The sequence below is a fragment of the Sarcophilus harrisii genome, chromosome 1, assembly GCF_902635505.1.
Source record: "Sarcophilus harrisii chromosome 1, mSarHar1.11, whole genome shotgun sequence".
Lineage (NCBI taxonomy): Eukaryota > Metazoa > Chordata > Mammalia > Dasyuromorphia > Dasyuridae > Sarcophilus > Sarcophilus harrisii.
Window position 1 is genome coordinate 79,852,855 of NC_045426.1, and position 17,556 is coordinate 79,870,410.

The 17,556-nt window shown below is 39.8% G+C and overlaps 2 protein-coding genes across 6 annotated transcripts in view; one reads left to right on the forward strand and one right to left on the reverse strand.

The window, feature by feature from the left end:
- Positions 1-2,199, forward strand: part of LOC100928439 (inter-alpha-trypsin inhibitor heavy chain H4) — a 36,308-nt gene extending 34,109 nt beyond the window's left edge. For all 3 annotated transcript variants that reach the window (XM_031957543.1, XM_031957535.1, XM_031957539.1), the window contains one exon: positions 1,248-2,199. The gene's annotated coding sequence lies outside the window, so the exon portion shown is untranslated. The remainder of the gene's footprint in view (positions 1-1,247) is intronic.
- A 2,004-nt stretch (positions 2,200-4,203) lies between these two features.
- Positions 4,204-17,556, reverse strand: part of ITIH3 (inter-alpha-trypsin inhibitor heavy chain 3) — a 29,939-nt gene continuing 16,586 nt past the window's right edge. For 2 of the 3 annotated variants that reach the window (XM_031957500.1, XM_012543762.2), the window contains 13 exons: positions 16,136-16,261; positions 15,542-15,723; positions 14,458-14,643; positions 13,913-14,052; positions 11,510-11,664; positions 11,005-11,007; positions 9,397-9,423; positions 9,099-9,146; positions 7,645-7,758; positions 6,796-7,000; positions 5,778-5,950; positions 4,777-4,888; positions 4,204-4,417 (listed from right to left, as the gene is read on the reverse strand). In XM_031957500.1, coding sequence (XP_031813360.1) covers positions 4,267-4,417; positions 4,777-4,888; positions 5,778-5,950; positions 6,796-7,000; positions 7,645-7,758; positions 9,099-9,146; positions 9,397-9,423; positions 11,005-11,007; positions 11,510-11,664; positions 13,913-14,052; positions 14,458-14,643; positions 15,542-15,723; positions 16,136-16,261 — 1,622 coding nt within the window. In that variant the 3' untranslated portion in view covers positions 4,204-4,266. The remainder of the gene's footprint in view (positions 4,418-4,776; positions 4,889-5,777; positions 5,951-6,795; positions 7,001-7,644; positions 7,759-9,098; positions 9,147-9,396; positions 9,424-11,004; positions 11,008-11,509; positions 11,665-13,912; positions 14,053-14,457; positions 14,644-15,541; positions 15,724-16,135; positions 16,262-17,556) is intronic. The other variant, XM_023498301.1, reaches the window with a different exon arrangement.

A 17,556-nucleotide genomic window follows, 5' to 3' on the forward strand; every position in this document is an offset into this window, starting at 1 on the left:
AATGCTTTAATATGTATCCAGATACAAGTCCTTCAGAGTATGATTGTACTAGTGAGAATAACAAAATCATTTACAGTTGGTCATTCCAGAACATTACTATTATTTTGTATACAAGTACTACCTAAATTAATTTACTTATTTAGTGCCATACCAAACTACTAAAAGATTACTTTATAAAGTAAAAACAAAAGTTATCTGGAGAAACAAAAGAGTGGCCAGAATTTCAAGGGAAATAATGGTGGAGAAAGTGGGGTGGTGATGGGGATGGAAAGGGAAGGAGAGAGTGATTAGGAAGAGAGCTTAGCAAGACCAGATCTCATACTATACTACAAAGCAATAATTTTCAAAACAATTTGATACCGATTTAAAAACAGAGAGGGACAGCTAGATGGTACAGTGGATAAAGCACCAGCACTGAAGTCAGAAGGATCTGAATTCAAATCTGGTGTCAGACACTTAATACTTCTTAGCTGTGTGACCCTGGGCAACTCACTTAACCCCAATTGCCTCAGCCAAAAAACAAAACAAAAACAGAGAGATCCCTTCAGTGGAATATGTATGTATGTAATTAACAGATAAAAATCAGCAAAAGATTGCCTATTTAATAAATTCAAAGATTCTAGTTGCTGGAGTAATGTCTCACTATTTGAAAATAACTTCTGAGAAAACTTGATAGCAGTTTAGCTGAAATTATTTCTAGACCAGTACCTCACACTTTATACTAAGATAATCTCCACGTGGATATACATTAACTAGATATTAAAGGTCACATAATAGAAATTAGAGGAATTTGGGGGGAAAAATACCTGTCAAATTTATGGATAGGGAAAGAATTCAATGCTTAACAAGAGATAGTGAGATTCACAAGAAGTAAAATGGACAATTTTGATTATATAAAATTAAAATGCCATTGCACAAACAAATCTAATGTCATTAAGATTAGAAAGGAAACAATTAATTGGGGGAGGAGGAGTCTGTAGCAAATTTTACTGATAATATTCTCTCTCTTTTATTAATCCTTTATAAATCCCCTTGGCTGTTAATGTTTCCTTTTCAAAGTTACCTTGAATGTGCTTTGTATGTGTTTTGTGTATAAGTACATGCCAATTTCCTCCATTAGAATGTAAGCTCCTTGAAGGCAGGTACTGTTTTAGTTTTGTCTTTGTATTTTCATCATGTAACCCAGTGCTTGGTGCATGCTAAGCATTTAATAAATTGTTTGTTGATTGAATGATTGCTCCTTCCAGCCATACCACTGAACAAAAGAGGATTTGGGTTGTAAAGCAAGGAAAAAAGTTCCATAATGCAGCAGGAACAAAAAAAAGGCAGAGAGTGAAGGTCAGAAAGAAGAGTTCCAAGGCAGTGTGATGGCTGCATGACTTCTTGCTTGGACTGGTTGAACCTATTCACCCTGCTGTCTGAGAGATTACCTGACCAGGAACAATCCATCAATCCATCTGGAACTGGGAAAGTTATAATCCTGTGAGTTCCATCACCCACCAGATCCCAAGTTCTTTCTCAGAATGAGCTAAAGTACATTCGGATGCCTATTACGTACTGGATGCCTGAGTTGGAAAGTGCAGTTGACCATCTTTTGACAATCCAAAGGGGTGCAACTTTGGGGAACTAATCAAGCTCAAAAAAGTATAATTGCCAGAACCTCTGGGTTTGGAGCAAGAATTCTGGATTCAAGAAGAGAGATAGTCCACTTACTAGATATTCTAGTAGACGCATCTATTTAAGAAATATTGTATTATGTGTAAAGGAGAATGTATGGCATTCTCTTCCACATATGCAATTCAGCTGATGAAGTCACAGATGACAAAGTTTTAATAGATAATGGTCCCACCATCTTTGTTGCTGATTGTGACCACATTTGGGGTTTTATTGAGTAAGGATACTAGAATGGTTAGCCATTCCCTTCTCTGCTCATTTTTACAGATAAGGCAACTGGAAAACAGGGTTAAGCAACTGCCTCAGGTTCACATGAGTAGTAAATATCTGAAGTCAAATTTGAACTCAGATCCTCCTCACTCCAAGACTAGCACTTTATCTACTACTCCCTGGAACTACTTGGGGCTCTACTTTCAGGTGATACAAATAAATCCTTTCAGTAAATCAGAAAAAAAAAGGACAATGTGATTGGCTGCACAGAAAACCAATAATGCCTTTGAAAACCAATAAAAGGCTGAATCGCTAGCTTAGCAGTGTTTGATACTTACTAAACATTTAATAATTGTTTATTGATTGAGTGATTGTCCCTCTCAACCATAGCATAGGACAAAAGCAAGAAAAGAAGTGACATAAAGAAGCAAGAATAGAAACCATGTAGACCTGGGAAAACTTTGTAGAAAAGATTTCTGCAGTGGGGCAGAGAGGAGGAAAGGTCTGTCTCCTCTCCCAACTCCACTGGCTATGGCATCTAATAGCAACTTGCCCAAAGGGAGACATTCTATCCAGCAGTTTGGTTGAAAGAAATCCAGGCACAGATATAGACACAGAAAGGGAGACGTCTGAAGGAGAAAGAAGCTTTGAGGAATGGGAAGCCTGATCTTGAAGAGGTTGGATTGTAGACTCAAAATAGAGCTAGCCTTAGTAACTATAAGGTGTGTGTATGTGTGTGTGTATGTGTGTGTGCGCGCACACACATACACACACACACACACACACATATGTTATAGTTATAAGGAACTTGCACTTTTGAGCCCATCTGAACAACTTTCTTAGTAGAAATGTTGTACCCAAGAAGGAGCTGTATGAAGATTCTATGAAGAGATAAACATTCAGCCTCTAAAATTACATAGTTAAATATAGTCTTGGACACATCTTCTCCAAATAATCCTCCAGTCTACTCAGCAGATTCATCATCTGTGTTCCATTCCTATCCATTGATGTACCCCCAAAGCTTTGTCCTGCCAGCTCTTTTCTTCATCTCTACTTCCTCCCTCTTGATCTCTTCAACTCCTATGACTTCATATATCATCTCTATACAAATTATTTTCTTTTTAGGTCTATAGAATTAAATCCTAATCTCTCTCATTAGCTCCAGATCCATATCTCCAACTTCTTGCCTTACAATTCCACCCTGATGTCCTTTAAGAATTTCAAAATTAACAGATCCAAAAGACAAGCATCATCATCTTTTTTTCTAAATTTACTAGTCCTCTTACCTTCCCTATTTTTGTTAAGGGCACCATCATTCTTCCAGATAACACAGGTTTGAATTTCACTCCCACATTCAGTTACCAAGTCTTGTTGATTCTACCTCATCATCTCTCTCTTTTCTCACAACAAAACCATCCATATCCGGAGCCTCATCACTTCCCAGGACTCTCCCAGTCTCATAATTATCCCCTAATCTCTTCTTTTTCCTATCAATATTCCATGTAACTGCTAAAGTGATTTCCCACATTACATGCCTCCTTAAAAAATAATTGATGTCTTTCTATTGTCTGGTATATAATAAAATACAGATTTGGCATTTAAAACCCTTAACAATATGGAGCTAACATATCTTTCCAGCCTTATTATACTTTAATCTTCCCATGATTTGGGCTCACTATACCACCCAGCTTGAGATGCCTATCTGTCACCTATCTGTTTCTCCTATACAGGATTCCTTTGCACAGGCTATATCGTCCTAGAACATTCTTCCTCTTTACCTCTGCCTCTTGGGATTCCTGCCTTCAAGGATCAATTCCAGTACCATGTTCAAGAATCTCCCCTAATTCCCCCCCCCCCGGGGATTAGTCCTACACCCTCACCCTACCCCAATTATTTATATTGTATATAACCTCTCTGTGTATTCATTATATCCCCTTAACAGAATGTAAACTCTTTGTGGGCAGGGCAGAGACTCTTGCCTTTTATATTTGTACCCTCAGCACCTAGCATTGACTCTGACACATCCTTCTTTGTGGCATTTTTTATTCTTTCTTTGTTCCTTCACCTCCTGCCAGGTTGCATCCATCATTCCCTCTCCCTGGTGGTCCAGATTGCTGATTGCTTGTTAAGTAGGGATTTTTAATTGAGTTATAGGTCAAACTAAAAGCCCTTCCAATTCTGAAATTCTCTGATTCTAGATTTATTGCATGACTTTTGTTCTTTTGGGGTTTTTTTATTAAAATCTTTCATTGTTTCTAAGCATTTACATTTCTATAATTTCCATCAAGACTAGCCCCCTTTTCACAGATTACAACGGTATACAAAAGGCCAAAATATTCTTTATTGCTCTCTTGGAATCCAGTCTTTTGCATGTTTGTCTGATTAGGACTGAATTGGACTATGGTAGAATAGATCAGGCACAATATAGTCAGTGTGGACACCATCAATCAGCCCAGATCCATTGTCATGGACAAACCAGCAGAAGACCTTGGTGCCTTGTCCAGAGTCCTTCCTATAATCTTTCTGTGAACCCCTGAAAAGAAAAAATGATTCACTGTAAAATTGGTCAAGATTGTGAGATATCAGGCTCATATAGGAGATCCTGGATCTGTCCAGGATAGGGATTTGGGAGATCCTGTGCTGGAGATCTGATTCCAGTGTAGAATAACAGAAGCATGAGTCCCTTGATATTCATCTTGGGGGCTTGGACTTCTCCATGGATCAATCATACTTCTATGGACTCTCTTACTGAAAGGTCCCCCAAAGAAAACCCTAAACTATGAAAACAGTGTGATCTAGGGATCTCATAGGAAATTCTGTATGGTCCAAGGGAAGTCCTCAGAAATGCACAGGATCTATAGAAAAATTAGGTTTTTAGGAGAACCTATTTACCTGGTGACTGTCAGCTTATGGTTTTTCACAATCATGGTGGCATCCGGTTTCTTGGGGTCAGATCCTGGCCGAACATCAAAAACTTCAAAGTCAAAAGGGTGAAAGAATTGTCCTAGAAAGAAAAAGACCACACTATCAACACCTCCTATGTCACTTCCCTAAAATGTCTATTTTGACATGACTGGTTAAATGTTAATCTAGGAGTCAAGAGAGTTCTATATTCATGGCTCTACAAGATTTGCTGTATGAGCCTGGGTATGTGAATTCACTTTTCTGAGCTTCTTATTCCCTCATTTTTAAAATGGAGAATAATATTTTTCCCTACTTAGTTCTCCAAGATGTTGTGAAGATCAAATGAAATATGATTGTGAAAGTGCTTTGGAAACTACTGTGCTATGTAAATAGTAAGTAGTATCATCATTGTCATTATTATTAGGGGGTTTTGAACCAAATAATATTCTTCCAATAATACTGTTATAATAATGACAATACTTTAAGGATCTGTGATTTTAGCAATGTGGCTGCTCCTTCCACAGATGACAATTGCAATCCCTTTCGCAATCTTAGTAGATATAGCTTTCATGAGTTACTGTGACTAAAAACAAATCACCATATGTCAAACTTACAGTACTTGGGTCCCCATAAAGCAGGAGTTCCTAAACTGAGATTTCTGAGCTTTAAATATATATGCATATATATATAATATGTTATTATATATTATATTATACATATTGTATATTCAACAATATATTGCATATCAATCATATCAATTAATCAATATATTAATATTTATATATAAATAGGTTCTAATACACACCATATATTTACATATAAATATAATAAATTTGATGACCATATTTCAATATAATTGGTTTATTTTATAATCCTAAATATTTTATTTTATGTATTTAAAAAGATCATTCTGAAAATGAGACATACACTTTACCAGATTGCCCAAAAATGTTAAGGTCTTTGGCTCTAAAATATGCTTAGACTCATACCCAGCAGTCCATGTGTCTTTGTTGACATCCGGTGACTGTCAACTGTATATAGCCCAAGGAAGTCCTGGTGAATTGGGTGTTTCTTCCACACCTGATGTAAGACGATCACAAAGGTGACTCCATCTCCAATTGAGACCACCATGTTTTTCTTTCGGTTGATGGTCACTGACAAACTGAAAAACAAAAAGTTTTTGCCGTGTGTTGGGAGATTGTCCCCAGACATTGTGTGAAGCCCAATTCAAGGGAAGCAACATCTCTGAATTAAAAATAGAACCTGAATACAAATAGAATTCCTGGAACTCTCAGATCAATTGTATTGTGCATTAAATGGGCACACAACTAGTTCAGTTAAGGGATTTTTCTGAAACTTAGACTGGGGGAGCGGGGCGGGTAGAAGACAATTTGATCTCTTTCTCTGACTCCATCAAGTCAAGGTTACTTTCCCTTTCTAAGCTTCATGATAAATACAGAAGGGGGATAATGATCTCTGCCCTGCCCATCTCATTGGGTTGTAGTGAACACCAGCTAGGATTCTAGCTGTGAAAATGAAAAGTGTGGTAAATATAGCATTGGCTTATTGTTATTGCTGTTGTTGTTATGGTTATTCTTTTCCTATTTACAGCTTCATCTGTTACTTTTGTCAGAATCAGAAAACTTCCTATGAGCCACTCCTTTAAATCTGTCTCTGATGCAGCCATTTAAGGAGGAGAGGAATGGTCTCATTCCCTGACTCCCAACTCCTCCTAGTAACTCCTTAGGAGTCTACTCTCCAGGGATTTATTGGAAGCCTTCTGAAAACAGTCCTATTTTCTCTTGTACTGCTTCTCAGGTTATTTCCTAACAGTAACTTTGTAGATTTTGCCTGTCTGGATCTCAGTTTTACTAATCTGTAAGATGGGGAAGCTCCATTGGATGGAAGCTCTAAGGTTCTGTGATCCACAGCTTTGTTGTTTTTCTTTAGGGATCATTCAGGGTTTCTGGAAGGCCAGACTCTGAGTCATTTGGAAAATCTAATTACCCATTTTGTGTGATAGTGACTGTGTCCATCCACGTAAAGCTGCTTTTCCTGCCTCCACTCCACAGGGTAATCCTCTGGGGTGTTACTTCCACCTGTAAATCCATCTGAAGGGCAACAATTCCAAGCTTCCCAAAATAGGACTTGTTCTTGTTTGGTTCTGAACTGGCTTTCTTTTCTCCAATGATCTCCCCATTAACTGTGATACCTGGACAGCAGTGGAGTGAGAAATATGAGTGAGCGATTCGAGCTTCTCAGCCTCCGATCCCTCCCTGAATTCTGAGCTATTACCTTTTCTCCAAAAACAGCAGACTCACCCTGATTCTGCCCAAACTAACGTCTAATATTGGCTTTGTATATAGTGGTTTGCATGCTGTCTCCTCCATGAGATTGTGAGCTCTTCAAGAGCTTTTGTCTCTTTTACATCCCCAGGGCATAGCATAGTGACTGACATGAAGTAAGTGCTGAATAAATGTTTATTGACTGACCCTTCTGATCCAGACCCCAGACTGACCCATGGAAGGAGCTTTGGGTCCCAGGTCAGAGGACTCTCTCTTCTATCTTGTCTCTGACATATGGTACCCCAAGTATGTCATATAAGATGAACATATATAAAGCACTTTGTAAAGCCCTACTGAGCGCTAGCTATTATTATTATCAATTATAGGTATGTCTTTTAAGCACGGTGGGGCTCAGCTTCCTCCACTTTGAAGGAAGGTGGTTGGTCTACCTGTTATCTGAGGTCCCTATTGGGGCAAAAGCTCGTGGAGTCTCCCTGTCCTTCCTAAGGCTCCTAGCAGAAGCATGCTGGGGGCCAGTCTATTCCCAGCCTTTTTCTGCCTCAGCTCCCACCTGTGTCTGGATCCTGGATGAGGTTCAGCACTACCCCGGGCTGTGCATCAATGTTGAAACAGAGAGCGTCGTCCTTCTCTGGCACTTCGATGATAAAGTGTGGGTCTCCATCCACTGCAGACACATGGTAGAGAGGAAATGGCTTAGACACTTGGGAGGGACAGGGCGTGACGTGTTTGACAAGCATGAGAGGTATGCACTAGTGGTACTATTGTGTCCATTTTCCAGATAGAGAAGCTGAAACTCTGAGAGGTTAATTGATTGATTGAATTAGTCAAGAAGTATCAGAGGCAAGATTTGGATCTGGCTCTTCCCTGATTCTCAGCAATCTCTGCTGTACCACTCAGCCTCTCAAAGGCCCTGACATGGGTCTATGGATCTGAGTTTGCCCCAAGAAGGTACTGAAGGTCATGAAGAGGGTGAAAGTCCTAAGCTACTTAACTGGAAGACTCTAGGCAAGTTTACCTCAATTTCTTCATCTATAAAATGAGATAATAATAGCTCACCTCTCCCAGCATGGTTGTAAGGGTCAAATAAAAATAATTGTAGAGTACTTTAGCACTGTGCCTGACACACAATAGGCAATATATAAATGTTATTCTTATCCTTATTCACTTAGAGTTGAGAGTGAGAGAATGTATTGCATCTTATCTTTGTTTTTAACCTAAAATCCATTACCTGAATCTTTCCTCCTGGCTTTTCTCTGTCCCCGCTCCCTTCCTCTCTTTTTCCCATCTCTCTCTTCCTTCACATAGGATTTCTTTATAACTCTTCCTTTATTTTAATCTGACTACCTCATTTCTATATATATAATTTTTATTTTTTCTCTTTTTAAATAATAATAGCTTTTATTTTTAAAGTATATACAAAGATAGTTTTCAACATTCACTTTTACAAAACCTTAAATTCCAAATTTTTCTCCTTTCCTCACTCCTATTTCTCTCCCCTAGACAGCAAGCAATCCAATCTATCTATATATATATATATTTTTTAAGTGGATGCCTAATACATGAGTGATACTGTGCTTCCTAATAAACCAAAAAAAGGATAAAATCCAGCCAGTTGCCATCCTGAGGAAGCTTTTGGTCTAATGAAGGGTGGTTCACAGTTTAATACCTCTGATAGCTCTGCTAAGAGCTAAGAGGTACAAAGTCCCATGAAAGGAGGGGAGGTTCAGCTAATCTTCCCCCATCAAGTATCTCTTCTTCCTTTGCAACCAAAAATTTCTCCCTTTAATTTCCCTCAATCCACTTCTACCCTCAAATCATCTTCCCTTTCCCCAAGACCTCTCCAACCTTATCTCCTTCCCCAAGGTCCCTTTCACTAGCTCCCTCTGCGTGTGCTCTTTGATCCCCAGGCCTTTGATGCTGGCCCAGAGGGAGGAAGGGGTTTTCTGAAGGAACTTTTGCTGTTGCTGCTAGGATCCAAACGCTCAGAGAAGACTTGAAACTCACCAAAGTAGTAGGGATTGGATGGAGGCTGATAATTAAGTTGGGTTGCATCTGAAAAGACATAGGAATAAACAGCAGTATTACATGAGGAAGGCTTGGTCCTCAATCAGAATGTTGATATTAATGCCCAGATTTGGATGCTTCAGAAAAGAAAATATTTTTTGTGGTCTTTGAAAGAGGAATATCCTTTAATAGTTCACATGCTTTCTCACCCAAACACCTTCAGTCTTTGGTCACTAACTCTTTTAGAAAAATCATTTATTTAATCCTAGCCCTTACCCTAGCAGAATAAGATACTCACAGACATGGGAGATTTGATCAGCCTTCACTGTAAAGGAAAGATACAGCAGTTTTTTAGTCTTACTCCAAGGCTCATGGCCCACTCTTGGGTCTACCTGCCAGGACTCTCTATAAGATCCCTTCAGACTTTGGACTTGGGCTAAGCCATTGGAGCAAAGATATCTCCAGTAAAGGTGGGACCTTAAAAAAGAGAGCGATCATATTGAATAGTAAAATGAGCTCTGACTTGGTTGTTGAGACTCACTGTCATATCCTAGCTCTGACATTTACTAGTGGGCAGTCATTACTAGTGAGTAAATTCCATAATGTTTTTAGGCCTCAGTTTTCTCACATATAAAATGAAGGGTTGAACCAGATGATCTCCAAGGTCTTTTCATCACTAAAGTTTATGGGACATTTCTGCTTACACCCTTTTCTTCCTGCCTTTGGGCAGAGGGAAAAGCTGATAGCTCATGATAAAGATGGTTTATATTTCTCTTTCTTTCTTTCCTTTTTTCCCCCTGAGGTGATTGGGGTTAAATGACTTACCCATGGTCACACAGCTAGGAAGTATTAAGTGTCTGAGATCAGATTTGAACTCAGGTCCTCCTGACTTCAGGGCTGGTGCTCTATCCACTGTACCACCTAGCTGCCTCTGATGGTTCATATTTATATAGCCCTAAATTTACAAGACCATGCTATGAGGCAGGTAGTACTAGTATCCTTCTCCTTATTTTAAAGATGAGGGAGCTGAGAATCAGAGATTAAAAACTTGTCCAAAGTCAGTCTGTGTAACTGGCAGACTCTAGTTTTGAATCCAAGCCTTCTGCCTCTGAATATTTCCCCAGGAAGAGTAGCTTCATTTTACCACACTGCCTCCTTATTATTTGGGAAAGAATCCACACTCTTTCTCCCATTTCCAAATCGATAGTTTCCAACTTGGGTTTTCTCCCAAGCTATTGTAATGTAGTTGGTCTAAAGCCTCCCTGAGTGTCCTGAGCATGAGGACCTAAGGCCATATTATCTGAGATATCTAAGAGATAAACTTTGTGAAATGGTGGGAAGGGGGTTGGAAATCCCTTTATGACGCTATTGTTGAGTGAGAAGTTGGAAGAAAGACTAGTAGCCCCAAGAGGCCATGATCAGGCTGTTAGTGCATGAAATTATTATGTTGGTTGGGGGAGAGAGGTAAATGATCCCTTACATTTGGCAAAGTTCTTTCACATTCATTACCTCACTGGATCATGGCAATCATCCTATAGGTCAACAAGGTAGGTCATTTTACAAATGGGGAGACTAAGGCCAAAAGAAGGGACGTTACTCATACTCACATAGTAAGTTATTGACAATTTTAAGACTAGATCCCCTCACCTACTGTGCTCTTTCCATCACCATACAGAGGTGAGTAATATGAATAATACTATAGCCCAGTCCTTTGATATTTAATTTAACTTTTGACAATGCCAGGGGATCTAGAGTTATTGAGTGTGGGTCCAGAAACCAAAAATCAGAGAAGCTTAAGGAAACCTGGATATTACTTGGGAGAGGTTTTCCTATTTCTTTGCCATTTCCACCCTTTCTCCATGATCCCTTTAGCAAGCCCCACCCAAAAGCAGATATCAAGACTTACCTTCTGTTTTCCAGGTAATCAAGTGATGGGGAAAAAGAAAAGAAGTCAAAAGCTGTTAGTTGTGCAGAAACTGAAGGCAGTTACTGCCTTATTTTTTGTCACATTTTGAATTAACAGAGACATGATTCATTCATGTTGAAAATGGATAAACTCAGACTGGATATAGCTTAGAACCAAAGCTTTAACTAGTGGAACTGTCCTTAAAAGTCACCTTGTCCAATGCTGGTCTTTTATAGAGGGTGAAAACTGAAGCTCATAGCAGCCAAGTGATCTGCCCAAAGTCCCAAATTAATGGCACCAGAGAGAGTTGAACATAGGTCTTCTTATTTCCAGACCAGTGCCCTTTTGCACTATATTCCACTGTCTCTAGACCGTGTTCTGGACTGTTTCCACAGTCTCTAGACTGTAGATATTCTCAGCTTATCTGAACCTTAGTCCCACCCAAGCCAGCTTCCTGATGCCTTTGTTCTGGGCTCCTTGCAAAGCATGGTGTCTGGTCCCCTACCTTCACCAGGCTTGTCTGCGATTGACTGTGTTTCTTCATTGTCTTCAGGCTTGGTGACCACCATGGATGTCAGTGGTGTCACAAAGTGGTACTTTAGGGACAGATCCAGAGCTTGAGCTGTCAGGTTCTCCTTCTCCTCCCCCTCAGCATTCTTCCTGTGAGGGAATGGGCAAAGGGTGAACTCCCTGGACAGGTGTAACTAGAACTCTTTTCCTACTCCAATGCTAATGTAACAGTACCCTGATTTTCCCTTCCCTAGAAGCTTTATTTGTGAAAATCCTGTTAATGCATAAGACTGAACTTTCTGAGGCCACATATAGCATGGGAGCTTCATGACCACTCAGGGATGGATGGTTCCTTAGCAACAGTGCTGGGCTCTGAGATAACTGGAGGTTGGCGTAAAGACAATGGTCTTCAAGTAGCTGGCCATAGAGGTCTATTTGTAGATCTCAGCTCAGTTCAACATTAGCTCCTAAAAATAAGTCTCCTAAAACAGAGCCAAAAAAGGTAAAGCCATTGCAGATCTGGGCACTGGGTTCAGTCCCTACCCGGTGACTTCAGTACTTGAGGGATGGGATGAGAGCAAGAAGAGAAGGATCCAATTCAGGGAAGCACTCGAGGAACTGAGCTGAGAGGAAAGTCACACAAAAATCAATCCTGGATTGTACTGCTAAGTGGTAATTATTAGCATAAAAGATTAATTGGAAGGAAAGGTTTTCCCAGTTAATTTGAGGTTTGCTGTCTGGCTTTTTAGGATTTCATCGACCATACTGTCCATGGGGTTTTCTTGGCAAAGATAGAGTGGTTTACCATTTCCTTCTCCAATGGATTAAGGCAAGTAGAGGTTAAGACTTGCCCAGGATCACATAGTGTGTGTGAAGTTGGATTTCAGGCCTTCCTGACTCCAGGCCCAGCCTTCTGTTCACTGAGCCATCTAACTGCGCCTAAGTTTACAGAGTGGTAAGTCTTTGTCTAGGGCTAGGAAAACAAATCCCTGTTGACAATATGAATTGTCCATTGACAGCTTGTTAAAAGTACAAAAAATATCTCCTGATTGATTTTTTTATTATTTAAACTCCTGATCCATTTTTCATTATTTATTTATTTATTTTACTGAGGCAATTGAGGTTAAGTGACTTGCCTAGGGAGCATGGAGTATTACGTGTTAGAGGCTGAATTTGAACTCAGGTCCTCCTGACTTCAGGACTGGTGCACTGTCCACTGTACCATCTAACTGCTTTCCCCCTTCCCCATTGGTTTTTAGCAACTTAGGCTGCACACTTTCTGTCAAAGGGGAGTCACCTTTGTGTACCAGCCTAGGAAAGATCACTGACACACTGCTTTGGCATCTTTTCACCTTTGTACTTGTCAGAGAAGAGTGGAATAAGACTGTACCTCGGTCCTGGCAGGAGAAAAAGGAAAAGGGGGCAAGAAAAGGGGAGACTGGAGTCTGTGGATTCCATAATCTATCACTGGGGATGTTAGTGATTGCAGTGGGAAAACTACATACACTGGCCCATATGACCAAGGAGAATTCATGGACAATGGTGAACAACATCCCTCAACTGTCTCCTTAGTAGAGAAGGGGAGTTCTCCTAGACAGTTTGCTTCCAGAATCTAGTCTTCTAGTCAAGGAAGGAAGATTTCTTGGACAGTGCTAATCTTAGGGCTGTCTTGGAAGTAGCCCCAAGTTCAAGAGTTTGGGGACTGGATTTCTAGAAAGAAAAAATCAGTTCCTTAGAGTAATGCTCTAAGATTGTCTATGTAGTTCTTACAGATAGAAGAGCAGAATCAAGGAGCATAAAACTGGGACATCATTGAGCAAGACATCAAGATCTTATCACTCTCCACTTTTATAGTGACTAATTTGAATGGTGCAGGTCCAGTAGGAAGAAGTTTGTCTATCTATTCTTTCAGAGTTAACCCAAACAACAAGGTAACATTATGAGTATGGGAGGAACTGTGTAGAAGAGAGAAATTTTACCCAAAAATCAGTGTAACCCTGCTAACTACCTCACGATCAGTTCTCTTGTAAGGGAGCTGATGGGCTATAATAAGTATTTTCTGGTTTTTTTTCTGTATTTCTTTGTGAGTACTTTTAAATCTTCTATATTTCTTTAAGGCAGAATAAAAATTCTCTTCTGTTTATATGCATATATAATTAAATGTGCTTATACAGGAGCTAGGGACCCTACAAACTCCTTTTGTATAAACCTAGACACAAGGTGAATTTGGAGATTATTTCAGAATAAATGAGTCAGAAACCAGAGGTCATAGAACCTAAGGAAGGCTCTAAAAATCAGACCTCATCCAAATGAACTCAAGAGTCTTGAGAGACCCTGAGTCAGGGTCTTCACAATTGCCTCAGTATGCTAGCTAGAAGAGAGGTATAAAAAGGGTTACCGCTTTTCCAGGAGCTGTTCAATTGTGAGGTAGGCCCAGAGTCTCTCAATGTAGTCCCCAAAGATGTATTCTTGCTCCTTAAGGGCTTCCTCCATCTCCTTCATGTCTACTTCTTCTGTGAATGTCAGGTCATTTAAGGCCTTGGAAGAGAGGAAAAAGAATGATGGTCAACATCCTGGTCTTGGCAAAAATGGGGGAGGGGGTGTTATATTCAGCAGAAGATCAAGGCCCAAGGCAGTGGACCTAACTCTTATCTCAGGTCATCCCCCTGATTAGATAGGACACATTAATATGTTTATGCAGACAGAGGGCTTGATACAGAGAGGTGATTGCCATTGGGTTCCCAAATTTCCAGAGGAGGAAGCTAAGGGAGATGACCGTAAGTGAATGAATTTCCTAACAATAAGTTGTGTGTCATTCACAAGAAAGCATCTTGAGCACCAAATCCCAAGCTGGCAAGCTGCAAAGGTCGGATGCCACAATAAGACAACCTCCCTTTTGATGAGGAGCCCAGTCCCAGACCCCCAATCCAGAGAGTAACTCACACCATGTCCCTTAACATCAGCAACGAAGCTGTTGCTCTCCAAGTCCACCACTTTCCCAGCCACCACAATCTCAGAGCCGTCATAGAAATGCTGGTAGTTGTTCTGGGTGACGTCACTGATGGCATTCTGTGGGTACTGCAGGTCGACATCGATGAGCAGGGGGTTGGCCACTTCATCATAGAAACCCTGAGAAACATAAGAGTTAGGACATAGTCACCCCTGAGTCCCACTGAGTGACTCAGGATCTCAGAAATAGAACATTAAAGCTTATGTAGCTTTTAACCACTCCAAAAAAGAGAGAAACTGTGGCCTTGTAATTGAGAAATAGCAAAAGCAACCTTGCTGAGAATTTATGGATATTGTCATGATGAGAATGACTCTCTTGAGTAGCTCAGCAGGCTCGAGCTCCCTGCTGTACCCAATAAGGGACTCCCAATAATTTGGAAACTTGACTATATTCATAGAAATGTTAGGAAAAGGTAGGATTATTGAAGGCTTGTAAATTCAAATCATAAGATCTTTGAAACAAAAGTTTAAAATCATAGAATCTTTAGTTTAGAAATTAGGATGTGAAATTTTAGACTTGTAAATTAGAATTATAGATCTTAGAAATGAAAGGATGAACCATGGAATCTCAGATTTATAAATGGGAATGAAAGGATCTGGAGATGGCAGAGTCTTGGGGTCTTATAGGGTAAGGGGATGTGACAGATTTATTATTAATTTTTTGTAGGGAATTCTCAGTGTAAAAACTCCCACCATTGATATAGAAATTCAACTGGAATTTATAGTTGCCAGGCACTGAGAATTTTAATGGCTTACCGTTAATCACGCAGCTATTATATCAGAGAAAAACCATAAAGTTAGGTCATGCTGAGTCCAGAATAGTTTTCTGACCACTATGCTATTCTGTCTCTTATAGAATACTATAATTGTACATTAGAATCATTAAATCATCCAAGCCAGATACATAGAATTTTAGACTTTCAGGTTAGAATCAAAAGTATAGAAGGACTGGTTCTTGGGCTCAAAGTGCTGAGGGGCAGATGGATTTTTTCCTGCTGACATGGGATTGGACCCGTACCTGCATTTGTAAATTTGCATCAGAATCTTCATAGATCCTTCGGGCCACCCCGTGATTCTCCAACGCCATCTTTTCCAGGAAGTTATAATTGACATCATGGCCAAAGCCAAGATTATATAAGGGAAACTTGCCTCCAATGGCATTCTTTACATTTTCCTGGATTTTATCAACTCTACTTTCTCCTGCAGGAGAGATTGTAAATGAGTCAGGGCTAGAGTCAGAGCTGGTCACAAGAGGGTGAATTAAGAACTGGAGAAAGGGAAATGGAAAACAATTTAGGAAATCCTTTTTTTAGCTTGGTAAGATAAACAATGTTTTGCAGAGGATCTGATTCATTCTTTGGACAATTAAATTCCTCCACCCAGGGAGCCTCTAGAACAGATGAGTAAGATGCAAACTACTGGCCTTGTGGGGTTAAGGATTTTGTTTTTTGGCTCACTTAAGGTGCTACTCTCAGACACTGAACTGTGAGTTGCAGTTCCACAACTGTGTAACTTCCTCCTACCAGAACAGGGGTCTCTTTGTCAGGAGCCCTGCCATTTTCCCATAATGGTCCTTCACCCCTCCCACCTTTTCTGCTGCTGAGCCACCTACCAGTATTGGCTTCCCCGTCGGTCAGCATGATGATTATAGAGGTACTTCTGTCAAGGAGGATTCCCATCTCTCGAGCTCTGTTCACCATCTCAATGCCCTTGAGAAGGCCATCATTGATGTTGGTTACTATGACACAGACAGACAAAAGACAAAGCTCCATTGGAAGAGAACTTCTCGGTCTTCACCTTTGCGATGGATAGAGCACCTGAGGAGATGTAGGATCTAGTCCCAAATCCCTTACTAAGTTATACAGCTGTGAGCCTCCTTTCAGAGGAAGCTTACACTCTCTGAGCCTCCTTTTCCTCATTTGCAAAATAGGAATAATAATATTTGTGCCTAAGTAATTTGAGCTGCTGTGAGGATCCCAAGTAACAATGGATGTGTAAGTACCTTGAAAAATGTAAAAACCTTCTATGAGTATGAGACACTCTGATGGTAATTACTCTACCCTAACAGAGGCTGCCATGGGAGTCTTCCACTGATACCTCATAAGCTATGGAAGTAAGCTACCTGTGGTAGGTAGGCAGGCGCTACCTTTTGGAAAGATTTTAAGAATAGACCTTATCCTAAAGTGCATGTCTGTAGTCCAAGCATCAGTCTAGTTAAATTCAGATTATAACATCACTAGGCTGGCCACAGACTGATAGATTCTTTTGGTCATAACAGCTCTTGAAGGTCATTGATAAAGCTATTGATTTACTTTGGTAGATATGCCCATACCTATAAAATCCCAGATGCTTTTTGTTTGCTTGGTTGTTTACATTTGCAATAAGGTTTCTTTTTCTTTTTTCCCCCGGGGAAGTAAAGAAGAGAGGAAAAAAAAATGCCTATTAATTGAAAAAAATTTAAATAACATTTTTATAGCGGAGGAAAAGATTTGAATTTGGTGAAAATTTGAGATTTGAATATTGAAAAATTCAAATTTGAAGATTAGCAGAGGAAAAGATTTGAGTTCAAAGCTCTAAGATGCATTCTATCCATTTCTAGAGATACACTACCGCCAAGGTCTTCTTATGAAAGCTAATTTCATAGGTTTCAACTAAAAGTTTCATAGGGTGAGCATTGATGACTACTCAACCTTCAATAGTGGAAAGCAAGAAGCGGATTAGAATCTCTTTGAAGATATGAAATAGTGTAACATAAAAGAGTTTGTAAATTTTAAAGTGCTATATGGAATGATGTTATTAATCTTACTTAGAAATACATTATTATTATTGTTCAGAAAAATAGGATCACCTAGGAGGCTATGTGGAAAAATCATTAGAATTCAAGCAAGCATGGCCCTTCCAGGACAAAGGCACACCTGGCTGACCAACAGAGAGACCACCTGTTTCTAGGAAGCTTCAGGACAAACAATGGGTGGTCAGTCAGTGGATGGATACCTAATTTGGGGGAAAGGATAGTTGTGAGAGGATAGAGAA